General features: G+C 36.3%; 1 protein-coding gene across 50 annotated transcripts in view; it reads left to right on the top strand.

The window, feature by feature from the left end:
- The window catches only part of DLG1 (discs large MAGUK scaffold protein 1), a 262007-nt gene that overhangs the window by 165670 nt on the left and 76055 nt on the right, over positions 1–20282 (top strand). For all 50 annotated transcript variants that reach the window (XM_063806507.1, XM_063806523.1, XM_063806510.1 and 47 more), the window contains 4 exons: positions 332–501; positions 2826–2962; positions 8174–8318; positions 19308–19428. In XM_063806507.1, the coding sequence (XP_063662577.1) occupies positions 332–501; positions 2826–2962; positions 8174–8318; positions 19308–19428 (573 nt within the window). The remainder of the gene's footprint in view (positions 1–331; positions 502–2825; positions 2963–8173; positions 8319–19307; positions 19429–20282) is intronic.

The raw sequence follows: 20282 nt of genomic DNA, 5'->3' as shown, positions 1-20282 counted from the left end.
GTTTGCTATTTTTATAAAGTGTGTCTTAATGCCTACACAGAATAAGCATGCAGGAAGTATACAAATGGTAGCTGTAATTATTATTTAGCATTTTTATATTATCTATTATTTTCACTATTTCTTTTGTTCCTTTTGCTGGCCCTTGGGAAATGTTTGTATTTGTTTATATTAGTTTTTGATATACTTTCTTCATTTATGTTTTCTGGAATTACTCCAGAATTATTTATAATTCTCTTACCTTAAAAAACAAGTAACAAAAAATTGGTAAAGTGGAAAATTTATATTTAAATTATATTTAATTTTTATTTTTAATATTTAATTGTTTTCTCAGGGTCAATGACTGTATATTACGAGTAAATGAAGTAGATGTTCGTGATGTAACACATAGCAAAGCAGTTGAAGCGTTGAAAGAAGCAGGGTCTATTGTACGCTTGTATGTAAAAAGAAGGAAACCAGTGTCAGAAAAAATAATGGAAATAAAGCTCATTAAAGGTCCTAAAGGTATGTGGTAAGTCAAACTAAGATAAATCTTTAAGAAATCTCTGAGTTAAATATACCTATGAACTTTATCTGTGACATACATTCCAAGATTAACAGAATTAGTAATATTCTACAGAACTTGAGTGGATTTTAATTTCTCCGTTATTTCTACTGATTTTTGTCTTACGTAGCATTTTAGAATATTTACATTTCTACCAAGATTGCAGCATTTGAAAAGTTCCTTTTTTTGCGGGTTTTTTTTTTTGTTTTTTTGAGGCAGGGTTTTGCCCTGTCACCCTGGCTGGAGTCCAGTGGTGCAGTCATGGCTGACTGCAGCCTCAGCCTCCTGAGCTCAAGCCATCCTCCCACCTCACCCTCCCAAGTAGCTTGGACTACATGCACACACCACCACACTGGGCTGATTTTTTTTATTTTTTGTAGAGACGGAGGTCTCCCTGCATTGCCTAGGCTGGTCTCAAAGTCCTGGGCTCAAGCAGTTCTCCCACCTCAGCCCCGCAGAGTGCTGGTATTACAAGTGTGAGCCACTGCACCTGGCCCAAAATTCTTATGTTTATTGATGTATACTTTTATACATTTTACTGCAGTGAGCATATATATAAATTTATAAGTTTTTTATGATTTTTATATTCAATATTTGCTCAGCCTGTTTTTAAGAGTTTTTAAAAGTAGGGAACAAAATATCTACTTGTTTTATAAGTGGATATGTCCCTATTTGTATTAAGTATTCTTATATTGAAGACTTCTAGCGTTAAAAGAGTGAAATATTTGTGTCCTTGAACACTTTGAAGTTTAGTATTGCTATTAACTTGTGATAATCTACAAAATACTTTAAATGCAGGTACACAGGCTAAGTTAAAAGAAGAAGTGTTTATAATATGTATTATGAACAGGTACATCTGCAGTAAAGGACTGTTAAGACGTGATTGCTGAATTTTTAAAACATTGATGGCTTGAGGATAAATGGAAGTAGTAGTTTCAATATGTGGCTTCATGGAAGAGGGAGGATGTCAACAAATGAAAAAGGAATGGAGAGCTGAGAAATTATCTGATATTGAAGCTGTGGGATTTAGGAATTACAGAAATTCTTACTTAAAATTGTTAATTCATAGAATATTGGAGAAGAACAAAGGTATTCACATTTTTAAAGCCTGTTGGTTCTGCCCACCACCACCAGACAATGTTATTTCTTCTCAATACTTTTGTTCTTGTGAAAATATTAAAAGTGTAGGTAAGCATAATTATGATGGAAACAAAAGGAAAACATAATTTTGCAATGTCACTTTGGAATAACGAGTGCATTTGCGAAAAGATACTAAGAAGGAACGTGGGATAAAAGGAATCTATTCGTGACTCTAGGAGCAGCTGTGTTTCTAAGTGTCCCTTGATCACAGAGCATGTACTAGTAGGTAACTAAATAGATTCCTTTCTGTTGTAAAAAATATTAGTGTGAGGGAATAATAAGTGTCCCTTGATCGCGGAGCATGTACTAGTAGGTAACTAAATAGATTCCTTTCTGTTGTAAAAAATATTAGTGTGAGGGAATAATAAGTGTCCCTTGATCGCGGAGCATGTACTAGTAGGTAACTAAATAGATTCCTTTCTGTTGTAAAAAATATTAGTGTGAGGGAATAATAAGTGTCCCTTGATCGCGGAGCATGTACTAGTAGGTAACTAAATAGATTCCTTTCTGTTGTAAAAAATATTAGTGTGAGGGAATAATAAGTGTCCCTTGATCGCGGAGCATGTACTAGTAGGTAACTAAATAGATTCCTTTCTGTTGTAAAAAATATTAGTGTGAGGGAATAATAAGTGTCCCTTGATCGCGGAGCATGTACTAGTAGGTAACTAAATAGATTCCTTTCTGTTGTAAAAAATATTAGTGTGAGGGAATAATAAGTGTCCCTTGATCGCGGAGCATGTACTAGTAGGTAACTAAATAGATTCCTTTCTGTTGTAAAAAATATTAGTGTGAGGGAATAATAAGTGTCCCTTGATCGCGGAGCATGCACTAGTAGGTAACTAAATAGATTCCTTTCTGTTGTAAAAAAATATTAGTGTGAGGGAATAATAAGTGTCCCTTGATCGCGGAGCATGTACTAGTAGGTAACTAAATAGATTCCTTTCTGTTGTAAAAAAATATTAGTGTGAGGGAATAATAAGTGTCCCTTGATCGCGGAGCATGTACTAGTAGGTAACTAAATAGATTGTTTTCTGTTGTAAAAAATATTAGTGTGAGGGAATAATTACCTTGTAGTGTTCAACCATTTCTTTCTGGGCTTAAGTTCATATTTATGGATGAGAATCTAGAACTGTTTTCCAAACAGGTCTTGGGTTTAGCATTGCTGGAGGTGTTGGAAATCAGCATATTCCTGGGGATAATAGCATCTATGTAACCAAAATAATCGAAGGAGGTGCAGCACATAAGGATGGCAAACTTCAGATTGGAGATAAACTTTTAGCAGTAAGTATAAGAAATCTATTGTCTTTTAAATCATTTTGTAGTCTGTTTTTTTTCTGATAGGTACTGGAATTTCTCCATACCAAAAAGGTCTAAATGATGTTTAAATTAGCAAATACTAGCCTTGCTGTATCAAATCCTAAAAAATGATTCTTGGTAATTCTTTATTTGTCATTTCTCTTTTCTCTGCTAGCTCCTCCTCCCTTTTCCTTTTATTCCTTTGTTGTTGTTGAGGGCTTGTATGCACAGAGTGTTTCATCATAATCCTTAGGTTTATAAAACAATGTCATCATTTGTTTATGCATGACCCTTTTTTGTTTTACTTCACTTAATAGTATAATGAAACCTAGTAATTACCCAGCCCAAGAATTAGAACATCAACCATTTTGTGTTTCTTATTCCTTTGCTTCTTAAAAATTGTTTAATCAGGCCGGGTGTGGTGGCTCACACCTGTCTGTAATCTTAGCACTTTGGGAGGCTGAGGTAGGTAGATTGCTTGAGCCCAGGAGTTTAAGACCAGCCTGGGCAGCATGGCAAAACCCTGTCTCTACAAAAAATACAGAAATTAACCAGACCTGGTGATATACACCTATAGTCCCAGCTCCTTGGGAGGCTGAGGTGAGAAGATCACCTGAGCCCAGGAGGTTGAGGTTACAGTGAGCTGTGATTGTCCCACTGCACTGCAGTCTGGGTGACAGAGTGAAAGCCCATCTCAAAAAAAAAAAGTTTAATTATATACATATGCCTAAATAATTTTGTTTAGTATTATTTGTTTTGAAGCTTTTTCAAAACACTATTGCACTGTATGAGACTTTCATCTCCAGTATTTTTTTCACTCAATATTGCTTTACTGAGACTTACCCATATCATTGCTTAGAGCTAAAGTTCATTCATTTTATCTCTACGTACTATTCCACTGTATGTCTGTACTGCAATTTATTTGTCCAGTCTTCATCAGTGTATTAGTTTGTTTTCACACTGCTATGAAGAATTACCCGAGACTGGGTAATTTATAAAGGAAAGCGGTTTAATTGACTCACCAGCCTCAGGAAACTTACAGTCATGGTGGAGGGTGGGGGAAAGCAAACACGCCCTTCTTCACATGCCAGCAGGAGAGAGATGTGCCAGCAGTGGAAATGCCAGATGCTTATAAAACAATCACATCTCATGAGACTCACTCACTATCAAGAGAACATCATGGGGAGCCACCTCCGTGATCTAATCACCTCCTACAAGGTCCCTCCCCCAACACATGGGGATTACAATTCAGGATGACATTTGGGTGGGGACACAGAGCCATACCATATCAATCAATAACTGTCTCAGTCCATGTTCCTTAGGGAAACGGAATCTGAAGAAAAGCTAATGTGCTAAGGTATTATTTGGATGTGTGATCTCAAGAAGGCTAGAGTGAGTAAAAATGAGGAGTGAAGCAGAGAATGAACGAGAGCCAATAGAAGGTAGAATGTGTCTGAGCTGGCTGTAATTTATAAGGTAGCTTGTTGCTTGTCATGTAGAACAGTCTTCTAGGCAGACACTGTAAAAACCATCCGGGCATCATAAACCTTACATCCAGCCATCCACAGAAAAGAAAGAAAGGTTTATCTGCTGGCCCCTTTTATTCTCCTGTCTCTTGTCTACCCCCTAGGGGTTATTTGTCCCAAGCTTTTGGATTGTGTTACCCAACTCCCCTGGGTGCAGTTTCTAGGGAAGCCAGCTCCTATACTCCATGGCACAACACTTCACCCAAGCCCAAAAATGGTAGAGTTGCAGTGGTATGACAGGTCAGACATAGGTTTGTGACATGTTATGGCCCTCACTGTGTGGAACACATCAGCCATGCCCAGTCCCAGCCAGAAGAGCCTGAGAAAACTGGGAAGGGCAGGAGACAAGATGAAAGTAGTGTAATAGTCAGGACTCTCCACTGAGCAAGCAGCCAAGGCCTAGCAGAATCTGAAAAGGCACATAAACTGGATCTGGCATAGTAGGAAGTTGGTTTTTAAAAATATACTAGCAAGTACTGGTTTTTAAAAATCTACTGTAAGTCTTTTTTTTTTTTGGTATTATGAATAATTTTCCTGGGAAGAGCTGCTGTGTGTTCTGGTGAACATGTACAAGAATTTTACTTGACTGTCATGGGATTATCGATTATCCTACTAGTAGCATTCTTTTTAAAAACCATCCTGTTGTTTTCCAGGCTGCTTGTAAAAATTTACATCAGCAATATATAAAAGATTCCTTTGTTCTACATCCTGTTTAGTACTGTTTATTGTTGCAAGGAGACTGTTTTTTTAGTTAATGATGGCGAAAAGGAAAGAGCAGAACTTGAACTACGTTTCTCTAACTTATCCCTTCACAGCTAAGATCACCACTCTTTCCTCAAACTATAACCAGTACCATCTCACCATCACTCATCACTCACATACAAACACAGTCAAGACAGGCTTCTGTTGCACTAGTTTTCTCAGTTTTACTTTTTAATTTCTTGGCTACCATGTTTTCCTTTATGGTTTCTCTAGAACTGGCTTTGGTGGTAGGAGACAGCAACCTGTGCTGGTACCATTGTGGCAAGTCTCTCTCTTAAATCAACTTTTAGTGAGGCTTTTGTTCTCTTAATTACACTGGAATCATTCAATTCTCAGTCCTCGTCTTAATTGACTTATCTGGCTGGAGTTTGACACACCTTCCTCCTTCTAACACTTTTTCATTTGCCTAATAGTCACCCTTTATCTTGGTATTTCTCTTCTTAGTAGCCACTCTTCATTCTGTCTTTCTGATGTCTGGTGCCTCCTCATATCTGTAACCTCTAAACATTGAAGTAATCCAGAACTCACTCCTTGTCCATTTTCTCCTTTTTACTATTCACTCCCAAGGTCACTGTTTTTTAATGTGCAGAAGACGACTCTGGTAGATGGTCAAATAACTTTTCTCTGGCGTAAAACTTTGGGATCATCATCTTACACATTCCACATTAAATCCCTCAGCAAATTGTGTCAGCTCTTGTATCAGTTATCTAGTGATATGTGAGAAAACACAGAGATTAATGGCTAAAAAACACCACTCATGTATTTGTTTACAATTCTGCAGATTGGATAGGGCTTGGCAGGAACAACTTGTCTTTGCTTTACTAGGCCACAAAATCCACTGTTAGGTTGGCTGACACATATGGTGGGCAAGTTGGCTCTTAGCTGGGAACTCAACTGGGACTGTTAGCCAGGTGCTTAATTATCCAGTGGCCTCTTTGCGTGGTTAGGTTGAGTTTCACACAGGATGGTGGCTAGGTTCCAAAAGTAAGCTTTCCAAAGAAGACAAGCACTGGTACATTGTTTTTATCAATCCTCTCTTTCCTTCACAACTACTGTACCTCATTGGCTAAAGCTAGTTACGTGGACAAGCAAAATTCAGTGTAGAAAGAGATTTTTACAAGGGTGTGAATACCAGGATGCATGGCTTATTGTAGGCCACCAAAGAAACAGTATACCACAGCTATTTAATACGTATTTCAGCAGTATACCACAGCTATTTAATATGTATTTCAGCAGTATACCACAGCTATTTAATGTGTATTTCAGCAGTATACCACAGCTATTTAATGTGTATTTCAGCAGTATACCACAGCTATTTAATATGTATTTCAAAATGCAGGCAGTCCTTGCTTTGCATGGTAATGTGGAGCCATAAAAATGACCATGCTGCTGAGACTCTGCAAAGCAATGTTAATCATCAGTGAAGGGAAATTATTATTCTGTGACCTTTACATTTTTTTGTGAAAATATTAAAAACTGCAATAGTCAATTATAAAGGTACAAATTAGGAAAAAGTGAAAAGTATATTAAAGTTAATATTGTTAATACATGGTAATTTAAAACAGAAACATTGATAATGTTTTACTTATTTGCAAAAAAAAAAAAAAAAATGTACCAAAGAGAAGAACAATCCAAACCTAAAGCGAACAGAAGGGTGGAAATAATAAAGATTAGAGCAGAAATTAATGAAATAGGTAATAGAAAAGATGTAAGAAGACAGACAAAACTGAAAGTTGGTCCTTTGAAAAAAAATCAACAAAATGACAAACCTTCAGACCAGCCAAGAAAAAAGAGAGAAAGCTGAAATTTCTGAAAGCAAGCATAAAAGAGGGAAAACAAGAGACTATTATGAGTAACTATGTGCTAATACCTGAGGTAACTTAGATGAAATTGACAGATTGCTAGAAAGACATAAACTGCCACTTCTAATCAGTGTTATAGTTGAGATTCTATCCAGGGCAATAAGAAAAGAAAAAGAAAAAGAAAATCAGATTAGAAAGGAAGAGATAAAACTATATTTGCTGATGTCATCATATTGTATATAGACTATCCTAGGAACCTGCTAATAGAACTAATAAATTAGTTTAGTATTGGTTGCAGGATACATCACTACCTAAAAATCAGTTATATTTCTATACAGAAGATAGGTGAATGGCCAAAAAATAATTGAAAAAAAATCAACTTGAGTATTACGAAAGTACAAATTTAAAACTAATTGATGTATAAATTAAAAGATGCATCATTTTACAGATTTTTTAAATTAGTTGATAATGTTTAATGTTGGCAGAGGTCTAAGTAGATGGGCACTCTCATATTCTGTGGTAGTGAGTGTAAATTTACTAAAACCATTTAGGAGAACAATTTAAATATTTGTGCTCAATTGTGTTCTAATAGTTTTCCAATCTAAATATGGGAATATTAACAGATATGATCTTTAATAAATTATGATATAGCCACACAATGGGCTACTGTGCAGCTGTTTTGTTACAATGTAGTAATTCTATTAATTTGTGTCCCAACATGGAACAGTCTCTAAGGTACCTTACATTAAAAATCCTAACATAAAAACAAAAATTTTAGTATGTTTTCATTTCTTTAAAGATAAAAATGTCTAAAACGCATCCACACACATTCCTAAATGCCTAAGAATGAGAGAAAATCAAGACTGGGAGAATAGGAGGTATGGAGACTGGAATCAAGATGGGCTATTCTGTTAACATTCTACGACTTCACATGTCATGATAAACAACTTACTGAGATCATAGACATCAAACATGGGTATTTTCTTTCGGCGTACCTTTATTTTCCTTAAACCACTCTCTTATTTTCCCTTTCTTTTCGTGAAATTGTTTCCAAAACTCAGAGAACAAGTGAAAATGTCATAAATGTCTTTTGGGACTTTTTTTAGGTGAATAACGTATGTTTAGAAGAAGTTACTCATGAAGAAGCAGTAACTGCCTTAAAGAACACATCTGATTTTGTTTATTTGAAAGTGGCAAAACCCACAAGTATGTATATGAATGATGGCTATGCACCACCTGATATCACCAACTGTAAGTCTGTTAGCATACGTTTGCTTAAATTTATCTTACTTCTTCAGTTGTGATGCCATTAGTGAAATGTTCTCAGTATAATAAAGTTTAAACATTATGCAAATATTTTTAAAGAAACAATTAAGCATGTTAATCTCATTTTTTAAAATCTACTTTAAGTCAAAATTTTTATAATTAGAAGGGGGGATCCTTTTCACCTTTATTATTTTATAGTAGTAGTTACTCTTATATTTAAAGGATTTTCAAACTTTTATGTAAGTAACAGTCACTAAAGAACATTTGCAAATATTGAAATTGTTTTGTTCTAAGTTTTTTCCACTTGAGCACAGAAATTTGCTTGAACAAGCCGTTCATTCTATTAACAAGCAAAGTACAGGCATACCTCATTTTATTGGGCTTTGCTTTATTGCACTTCACAGAGACTACATTTTTTACAAATTGAAGGTTTATGGCAATCCTGAATTGAGCAAATTTATCAGCACCTTTTTTTCTTCAGCAACATGTTCTCACTTCATGTCTCTTAATGTCTCTGTGTCACATTTTGGTAAATCTCGCAATATTTCAAACTTTTTTCATTATTATTATATCTGTTACAGTAATCTGTGATCACTAGTCTTTGATGTTACTATTTTAATTGTTTTGGGGTGCCACAACCACACTCATATAAGACAGCAAGCTTAATAGATAAATGTGTGTGTTCTGACTGCTCCTCTGATGACTAGTCATTCCCCTATCTCCCTCGCTGTCCTCGGGCCTCCCTATTCCCCAGGATACAACAATATTGATATTAGGCCAGTTAATAAATCTACAATGACCTCTGAGTGCTCAAGTGAAAAGTTGCATATTTCTCATTATATGTTAAAAAGATTTAACTTAGTGAGGAAGGCATGTTCAATGGCAATAAAGGGAGAAAGCTAGACCTCGTGCTGCAGTTAGCCAAGTTGTGAATGCCAAGGAAAAGTTCTTGAAGAAAATTAAAAGTACTGTTACAGTGAACACACTAATGATAAGAAAGCAAGACAATCTGATTGCTGATGTGGACAAAGTTTGAAGTGGTCTAGATAGATCAAACTAACCATAAGATTCCTTCAAGCCAAAGCCTAATCCAGAACAAGACCCTAACTGTGCTTCAATTCTGAAAAGGCTGAGAGAGGTGAGGAAGCTGTAGAAGAGAAATGTGAGGCTAGCAGGGGTTGGTTCATGAGGTTGAGGGAAAGAAGTCATCTCTATAACATGAAAGTGCAAGGTAAAGCAGCAAGTGCTGATGTAGGAGCTGCAGCAAGTTATCCAGAAGATCTGGCTATGATACTTAATGGAAGTGGCTACACCAAACAACAATTTTTCAATGTAGATGAAACAGCCTTCTACTGGAAAAAGACACCTTTTAGGACTTTCACAGCTAGAGAGGATAAGTCAGTGCCTGACTTCAAAGCTTCAAAGTACAGGCTGACTTTCTTGTTAGTTGCTAATGCAGCTGGTGATTTTCAGTTGAAGCCAATGCCCATTTACCAGTCCAGAAAATCCAAGGAATTATGCTAAGCCTGTTTGCCTGTTCTGTATAACTGTAATGAAACCTGCGCTCTATAACTGAAGCAACAAAGCCTGAATGACAGCATATCTGTTGACAGCATGGTTTACTGAATATTTTAAGCCAACTATTGAGACCTGCTGCCCAGAAAAAAACAAAAAAAAAACACTCCTTTCAAAATATCAGTGCTCTGAGACAATGCACCTAGCTGCCCAAGAGCTATGATGGCAATGTGCAAGGAGACTGATGTTGTTGTGATGCTTACTAACTTGTCATCCACTCTGTAGTCCATGGATCAAGGAATAATTTTGACTTTCAAGTCTTACTATTTAAGAAATACATTTTATAAAGCTATAGCTGTCATAGGTAGTGATTCCTCTGATGGATCTGGGCAAAGTAAATTGAAAACCTTCTGCAAAGGATTCGCCAGTCTAGATGCCTTTAAGGACATTCATGATTCATGGGAGGAGGTCACAATATCAGCATTAACAGGAGTTTCAAAGATGTTGATTCCAGCCCTCTTGGATGACTTGGAACAGGTCAAAACTTTAGTGGCAGAAGTTTACTGCAAATTGGTAGAAATAATAAGAGAACTAGAATTAGAAGTGGAGCCTGAAGATGTGACTGAATTGCTGCAACCTCATGATAAAACTTTAACAACTAAGGAGTTGCTTCTTATAGATAATCAAAGAAAGTGGTTTCTTGAGATGGAATCTACTCCCGGTAGGTGAAGATGATGTGAACATTATCGAAACGGCAACAAAGGATTTTGGGATATTACATAAACTTAGTTGATAAAGCAGCAGTAGGGTTTAAGAGAATTCACTTCAGTTTTGAAAGAAGTTCTACTGTGGGTAAAATGCTATCAAACAGCATCACATGCTTCAGGGAAATCTTTTGTAAAAGAACGAGTCAGTGGATATGGCCAACTGCATTTTTGTCTTATTTTAAGAAATTAACACAGGCACCCCACCCTTCAGCAACTACCACCCTCAGTATCAAGGCTATCATTATTAAGGCAAGATGCTCCACCAGCAAAAACATTATAACTTGCTGAAGGCTGAGATGATTGCTAGCGTTTTTTTTTTTAGCAATAAAGTATTCTTAAATTAAGGCCTGTACATTGTATTTTTAGACATAATGCTATTCCTTACTTAATATAGTGTAAACATAACTTGTACATGCACTGGGAAACCAAAAAATTTATAATGACAGGCTTTATTGCAATATTCGCTTTATTGCTGTGGTATGGAACTGTAATATCTCTGAGGTATGCCTGTAATTCTGAGGTTTCTGGTGCTGCTAGTTCATGGCCTGCACTTTGAGAAACACTGATTTACAATATATCTAAAATTAAAGGGATTTTCTTTGCTCTTAGGTACATGAGGAGAGATACTATTTATCTTTGTACTTTCAGGTTTTAGTGCTTATATTTGTATGCAGTTCAGTTGTGTTGCAGTTGATTAAATTGTTCTTAAAGTACTTACGTATTTTTAGGTTTCTTATTTTACTTTATATATATATATATATATTTTTTTTTTTTGGAGACAGAATCTCGCTCTGTTGCCCAGGCTGGAGTGCAGTGGTGCAATCTCAGCTCACTGCAACCTCCGCCTCCCAGGTTCAAGCGATCCTCCTGCCTCAGCCCCCCTAGCAGCAGGGATTACAGGCATGCGACACCATGACTGGCTAACTTTTGTATTTTTAGTAGAGACGGGGTTTTGCCATGTTGGCCAGGCTGGTCTCAAACTCCTGGCCTCAGGTGATCCACCTGCCTCGGCCTCCCAAAGTGCTGGGATTACAGGCATGAGCCACCGCACCTGGCCATTTTATATTCAGTTTTTTAAATATATAAGCTGAGAAGAGATTTAAGTATATTTTTTAATGTGTTTGTGTTGGTGGAAAAATGAAATCTGTATTTGTTCTTTGCATTGAGTTAATGTTTGAAGAACCCGTAAATAATAAAGATCTTAAACGTACTGGGTATAACCTGCTTTTGAGTGCTCCTTTTTTAAATTGTAGAATTTTAGAAATATTGGTGATTTTTAAAGTAACAGTGCTTCCAATTTTAGAACTGTCAAGATTCATTATATTACTAATCATTATCAGTTAAAAACATGACATTTTGAAATCTACATACTGCCCTCCAGTAATGTATCTTCATTATCTGCTCATTGATTTATTAATTGCTCAAGTATAATTGAATTATTTCCTTAATAGTATTTAACCTGTCTGATGTACAGGGATGGTGTCTTATACTTCTTTTGTGTCAAAGAAAAGAACCTTGCTACTTATTTGAAATTCTTACATATACTTCCTCTAGCACATAAACTTTATATAAAGGCTTTGTGTATTTTTTAAATAATGAGCCATTTTATTCATCAATTCAAGTATCTTATTTTAAATGCTGCCTATCTAATAACCATGTGCACATTGTGACAGTTGTTCCACGAATTGAGTATTAGTGCCCTGATTATGATTATGTTGCTTTTTTTTTTTTAAGATGGAGTTTCGCTCTTGTTGCCCAGGCTGGAGTGCAGTGGCGTGATCGCGGATCACCACAACCTCTGCCTCCCAGATTCAAGCCATTCTCTTGCCTCAGTAGCTGGGATTACAGGCATGCGCCACCACGCCCTGCTAATTTTGTATTTTTAGTAGAGACGGGGTTTCTCCATGTTTGGTCAGGCTGGTCTCGAACTCCCGACCTCAGATGATCCACCCACTTCGGCCTCCCAAAGTGCTGGGATTATAGGCATAAGCCACCGAGCCTAGCCGATTATGTTACTTTTTCCCCCATCTGTTATTGAACTAATAAAACATTATGAAAAAGCTGACATTCACCTTGCAGTTTCAACTTGATCATAATATTTTGCTTCCAGTCCCTTCCCTTCTTAGGCAACTGTAGATGTGGGTTTCGTTGTACACTTCTGCATATGCAATTCATAAACAATCTACTTGTGTTTTTTGAAAAGCACTTGTGTTTAAAATTTTTTTACATAAGTGATTTTTACTTGTCAGTTCTTCTGAAGCCCTCACTATCACCCTGCTGTCAGGCTATTCAGCTTACTCTCTATCCCTGGCTGTGGTGATCTGGTGTTCTCTTCATCAGTCGGGCTTTAGTCACTGAAGACTTTAGTGCGAAGGCCCATTGTCATTTTGCCACTGTTACTCATGCTGTCATTCCTGGTCATGTCCAAAAACCACACTAATGATTCATCCAACACCCTGACTTTTTGGTTTCTTCATCTCTTTCTGACTATCCTGCCCTCCACTTCAACTCAGTTACTTGCTTCTAAGATAATACTTTAGATTTTGTTATCTATAATTATTAACTTTCATCACCTCTAAAATATCAGTTTGATCATCCCATTGTGTGACTACAACCCTCAGTTCATTCACCTCTATTCTAGCAATTCCATCTCATTTTGACCTTCAGTCATTTGACATTATTATTTTGTTGCCCCTTGTCTCAATTTTTCTATTTGTATTAGCTTAGATTCCATGGTTTCTCATGTTCACTTCATTGCACATCTTCAAGTCCTTTGCCCCCTTCTTCTTCGCAGCAGAATCCCCCAACACTGGTGCAGGCAAACTCTGCTATTTCATTTATGGTTCCTAAAAAGCAGAACCATGGAGAAAAGCACAAAATTGTGCTTTTTACGTATGGCCATAAATCATAGATAGTGCCTTACTCTTGCCTGCGTCCTACTACATTTCCCTAATTCACTCTCCCACTCTTAAGAATTTTTCTCTCCCCTCAAACCTTCACTTGCCATCTACTATTCATGAATGATGATCTCACTTCCTATTTCATATAAGCACCCAGAAGAGAATTTACTTATTTTTCAACTTTCAGATATACCTATGTAATTATATTTTTACCCCGAAACTCGACTTTCACTTGTGTTTTAATGGGAGTCACTGTCATTGTTCCTGTTGAAAACCAGGTCTTCCATTTGTATACTGAATGTCATTGTTTGTTGTCTGCAGAGAATCTTGTTCTTGCAGCTGTCCCTTCTCTCTCTCGCATAATCAAATCCTCTGTCTACTGGATCATTACCATCAGCACACGAACATGTTTACATACTCCTTATCTGAAGGAAATAGGAGGGATCGTCCTACAGTCTTAAGATACTTCTAACACTGCTCCTTTTCTCTGCTTAATATCACCGAGAGCTGATTTTCCTACCATGTTAAGACTTCTTCACATCAAAAAGGAAAAAAGCCAGACACAATGGTGCGTGCCTGTGGTCCCAATTATTTGGCAGGCTGAGGCAGGAGGGTTGTTTGAACCCAGGAGTTTGGGGGGTATAGTGCACTATTATTGCACCTGTGTCTAGCCACTGCACTCCAGCCTGGGCAACATAATGAGACCTATCTCTTAAAAAAGAGGCCAGGCACGGTGGCTCACGCCTGTAATCCCAGCACTTTGTGAGGCCGAGGTGGGCGGAGCATGAGATCAGCAGATCAAGACCATCCTGGCTAACCCATTGAAACCCCATCTCTACTAAAACTACAAAAAATTACCCGGGCATGGTGGCAAGTGCCTGCAGTCCCCGCTACTCGGGAGGCTAAGGCAGGAGAATTGCTTGAACCCAGGAGGCGGAGGTTGCAGTGAGCTGAGATCGCGCCACTGTACTCCAGCCTGGGCGACAAAGCAAGACTCTGTAAGAAAAAAAAAAAAAACATACCCAGTAAAGAAATGGGGAAAGTCTATAAAAAGATTCTTTTACCTGAGACAGGATCTCACTCAGCTGCTCAGGCTGCAGTGGAGTGACACGATGATAGTTCCTTGTAGCCTTGAATTCCTGGGCTCAGGCCATCCTCCCACATCAGCCTCCCAAGTGTCTAGGATAGCATGCCCAGCTAATTTTTAAAATTGTTTTGTAGAGATGGGGTCTCACTATGTTGCCTAAGCTCCTAACCTCAAGTGATCCTGCCTCAGTGCCCCCAAAGTGTTGGGATTGCAGATAGGAGCCACTGCACCTGACCTCTTTATTTAATTTTTAATTGAATTAAAACATAAATTCAGTAAGGGTACCAATTTTAAGAATTTAGCTTAATGATCAGTCACATGGCTTTTTAAAACTGCTATGTATTATTCCATTGTATAAGTGTACAACAATTTTTTTCATTTTACTGTTGAGTCACTTACAGTTCTGATCTTTTATGAGTGTAGCTGCTGTGGATGTTTTTGCACATCCTTGTCAGACATAAGCAATCATTTCTCATGGAGTGAGGTTGCTGTGTTACAGGGTAGGCATATGTTTAGTCTCCAGCGGATACTGCTGAACAATTTCAGCAGTATAGGAGGCAATTAAGACCCCAGTTTTTCTACATCCTCACCAACCCTTGGTATTATCCATCTTTTTAATTATGAATAGTATGTATATGTATAAAGTTATCTCACGATTTTAATGATTATTATTTATTCATTTATTGCTGGTTGTTCCTGATGATTAATTATTTTCAGCATTTTTGCCTGTGCTTATTGCTTTGACTCTCGTTCAATGCAATGTCTGTTCAAATCTTTTTACATTTTTCTGTTGGTTTTATTATTGATTTAAAGGAAGTTTTTATGTATTTGAGAAATAACTCTAATCAGTTATATCTGTTGCAGATGTCTTCACTGAGTTTATGTTTTCCCTCAAAACAATGGTACTTTTTGATGGATAAAATTTTTTAATTCCTTATCAGTCTTTTCTATTAAGGTAGTGCTTTTAGTGACCTGTTGAAATTTTTCCTATCCTTAGGTCATAAGGGACTTGTAGGAGCTTTATTATTTTGCCTTTCACATTTAGGTCCGATCCATTTTGATCTAATTTTTGCATGTAATGAGAGATTTTTTAATATGCAGATATATAATTGATCTAGCATCATTTATTGAAAGACCATTTCTGCCACTGAATTGCATTGGTGCTTTTCTTTTAAGTGACCACATATATATGAACCTATTTCTAGGCTCTTCTGTTTCATTGAACTATTTGTCTTTGTACCACCTGCAGTCTCTTAATTATCATAATTTTATAATAAATGTTGATGTAAAGTAAATCTTAATTTTGTTACTGTTCAAGATTATGTTGGGTCTTTGAATTTCCTTTTTAATTTTAGGATCAAAAACATTACAGATCGGTTTAGGAAGAATTAAATTGAGTTTCTTAATCAGTCCATTAATATGAATATCTCTTCTTTTATTGAAGTCCTTCTTACATTCTCTCTGCAGTGTTGTATAGTAGAGGTTTTATATGTTAGATTTAGTCCTGGCTATTAGATGTTTTTCATGCTATTATAAATGTACTACTTTGTAAATGTTTCTAATTTTAACTGATATATAGGAAATATCTGTTTTGTATATTAATTGCTTAGTCAACAATCTTGCTAAATTTGTTAATATTAGGTTTTATAGGTCTTTCAGATTGTCTACGTATATAACCATGTCATCTGTGAACAATGAATTTTACTTCCTTCTTTCCTATCTTTATACTGTTCATTTTCTTTTTTCTTGTCTGATGCATTGGTAAGACCTCCAGTTCAGTGTTGAACAGAAATGGTGATAATAAATATCACTGTCACATTCACAAACTGGGGGACACAGTATTTCACCATTGTATATGGTGTTACCAGCAGGTCTTCTGTAGATACCCTTTTTGTATTAAGAAAGTTAATCTTTATTCCTGGTTTATGGGGAGTTTTTATCCTGTAAGTATTGAATTTTATCCAATTATTTATAGAGATGATTTTTCTCTTTTATTTTGTTAACGTGATAAATTACATTGATTTTCTAACGCTAAACCATTCATTTGTGGGGGGAAAAAACCCACATCCTTATAATATATATTATATATCATTGATTTTGAACTGCTTATGTTTTGTTTAGGTTTACATCTGTGTTCACAAGCATGAACTTAATGATAGTGTCCTGAAATTTTTCTGTCTTGTAATGTTTCAGAATGTTATTTCATCTCTAGATGTTTTGTTGAATTTTCCAATGAAGCTATCTGTCTGGCCCTGGAGTTTTCTTGGGAAGGATTTTAGTTCTGAATGCATTTTCCTTAGCAGATACAAGAATGTTCAGATTTTCTTTCTCTTGTTACCTAAGAGGACTAGATAACATTTGATTTTTTTTTTTTTTTTTTTTTTTTTTTGTGGTGATTGTCAAGCATTGATGGAGGAGATGTTTCTCACAGAGGCAGCCTTGCAAGTGAGCAGATGTCAGAATTGGGAAACAATTTTTGTACTAGTTAGAAAAATATTTTTAGCAAGAATAGTAAAAGAAATAGGGAAGATCATAGAAGTTATACATGAACTATAGAAGATAAAGAGCCACAATGTTTATAACCAAAATAAGGTAATCAAAATATGATACTCAGGAATAAAAGTAGGAAAAAAAAGAAGTCTGTTGACTCTAACAGAGAATACAGTTTCTCTGCCGACATTAAAATGCTCCTGTTTTTTACAGTATATATTTTCTCGCTTTTAACTTATATTCTCTTTAGCTGCATGGCCTTGCTACTTCTGATTTGGACATCAGTCTTTTCCCATTCTCACTTCAAGCTCTTCTACTTGCTTTTCTATAAAATCTTATAGTGTTGAATCATTCATCTTAATATATAAGAAAAATGAATTAGGCACTCTTGTGCTTCTCTGGGGGACCTTTTTACATAAGATTTGGGGTATAAGAAATAGTACTGTTTTATCTGATCCTTCTTTGAGGCCGTCATTTCTTTCATAGGAACATTAATTTTTAGTCTCTGTTGTCTGAGAGTATGTGGTACATGTGAGATTAACTGCCCCAGAAAGGATGCATTGACTAAAGGGACAGTCTGGATGTGTCAGGGAAAATGTATATTTTCTGGTTTGGGCATTTGACTGGATTTCTCGTCTAGTTGTTTGTTTTGTTTCATCTAAATATGAAAATGCAGCAAAAGAATTTAAGAGACAAAAATCAGTAAACTCTGGATTTTTAACAGGCTAGTGATTGTAGAGGTTCACGTGGGTATCTATTGATTGAGGGCTACATACCAATTCACTTGAAAATCCCATATTCTTACTGACCACCCAGGAAAAGACTCTGGACTTTCAAAGTTAAGAGCCATAGGTAGAAAGTCCTTTGGCTCAAATACAAACGAGCATCTTATATATGAACTGGATAGGAAACAATTGCTGTTGGATACTGCAAACCTGTAATATCAATAGATACACTGCATCTCTAAAATACTATCGTTTCAGTCATTTCCTGTTATCTTTCATCCAGTTCACTTTATTCCTTTATGTTACCTATCTGGCCACTATAGTAATTCGAACTAATAATTCCTGCATTTTTGTACTCCAATGCGTAGTATACTGCTTCCCTCCATAGAAGATATGCTCTAATTTAATAAAAAAGAGATTAATGCTTGATAAATAATACAGCTACTTTTGAAGTGCTTTGTAACTTTATCATAGTTGAAGCCTCAAGAAAGTTAAATATTGCTTCCTCTGTGTTTTGGTAATGATTGGAATAATTCAAGTGTCTTATGTCTTTGTAAGCTACAGCTGCCATGTGTTACCTACCTGTGTCTTTAGAAAGCATGGTCAGGAATCACTATAATTTTCTGTTATTAGCTTTTGCTAGAATGGAAAACCTATATGTGGTATTTATTACTATTGAAGTGAACCAACGTTGGTTTTTGCTTTTTTTTTTTTTTTTTTTTTTTTTCTTTTTTTTTTTTTTTTTCTTTTCTCGAGACAGGGCATCTCACTCTGTCACCTACGCTGGAGTGCAGTGATGCGATCTCGGCTCACTGCAACCTCCACCTCCCAGGTTCAAGCAATTCTCCCACCTCAGCCTCCCGAGTAAGTGGGACTACAGGCCACACCACCAAGTCTGGCTAATTTTTGTATTTTTTTGGTAGAGATGGGATTTCACCATGTTGGCCAGGCTGGTCGCAAACTCCTGACCTCAGGTGATCCGCCTGCCTTGGCCTCCCAAAGTGCTAGGGTTACAGGCGTGAGCCACTACGCCTGGACGACAGTTTTTGCTTGTTTTTCGTTTTTGCTTTTTACCAGGTTTTTATTCTTCTATGGGTGAATTTAAAAGAATAGATGTAAATTAGGTTGACAGATCTGAGCTAGTATAAGGGCATAGTCTTTTCGCACTTATTGGAAAGCCTCTGATTTTTATTATTCACAATCAAATTTGGACTGTATATAATTCTTTAAAATAAGTAATCTGGGTGTGGTGGCTTATGCCTGTAATCCCAACACTTTGGGAGGCTGAGGTGGGAGTATCACTTCAGGACAGGAGTTTGAGACTAACCTGGGCAACATAATGTCCAGTTTTTTGGCTGATGAGTAAATCTTCTCTACCAAATTCTGATATATAAAGGAGTGCATATAAATTACACATTAATCACTCATAAATGGAATACTGATTGGCTTGTTTCGTGTTTGAAGTATTTTTCACTTTGTTTATTTTGAAGCTTCTTCTCAGCCTGTTGATAACCATGTTAGCCCATCTTCCTTCTTGGGCCAGACACCAGCATCTCCAGCCAGATACTCCCCAGTTTCTAAAGCAGTACTTGGAGATGATGAAATTACAAGGTAAGGAAGTTAACATTTATCCTTCTTACATAAAATCAACTATTAAATTGAATTTTAATCAGCCATGTAAGATAGCCACAATTTTTAGGACTAAAAAATTTTATTGACAGTTAATGAGCTTAAAGGTTAATTTTTTTCCATAGGAGGATTCATTGAAGAGCCTGAAATACACATGTTTTATTTTTACAAATAAATTACCACTCCTTTTTTTAAATTAATACTGCTTTTCTTTGAGGCTTGGTAAATTGTCCTTAGGAATTAGCTTAGTAAAACTAAGTTAAGAAAATTCTTATGCGTATTTTAAAGTAACATTTTATATGTTCCTTATCTAATATATACCATAAAAATATGGCAGTTATTTGATTTGTGTTCAGAATTCAATAAGTGGTGGTTTGGTTTGGTTTTAGCAGGAGGGTCTTACTCTGTTGCCCAGGCTGGAGTGCAGTGCTATGAACGTACGTCACTACAGCCTCCAACTCCTAGACTCAAGCTATCCTCCCATATCTGCCTCCCTAGGTACTAAGATTACAGGCGTGAGCCCCTTTGCCTGGCTGGTGGGTGGGTTTGTTTGTTTGCTATATATCCTTGATATTCTGACACACAAAATTTACTTTCATCTAAAATTACTACCTGCACTGAAATGTATAGATTAACTGTCTTTTTAATCCCAAAGAATTCTAATGAGGTAGAAAAAAATTGGTGAAAAAGCATTGTAGATCTTTTTCATATTATTCAATATAGTAATAAGACACTATAGAGTTTGCTTTGTAATTTGTACACGTCTTTTATATTACAGATTCAACATTAAAATGTGTACCAAGTAATGTCTGTTCTTAACGTTTATTGATTACATT

This window comes from Pan troglodytes, chromosome 2 (genome assembly GCF_028858775.2).
Source record: "Pan troglodytes isolate AG18354 chromosome 2, NHGRI_mPanTro3-v2.0_pri, whole genome shotgun sequence".
NCBI lineage: Eukaryota > Metazoa > Chordata > Mammalia > Primates > Hominidae > Pan > Pan troglodytes.
The sequence above is the reverse complement of the archived record's forward strand: the minus strand, read 5'-3'. Positions and strand labels throughout refer to the sequence as shown.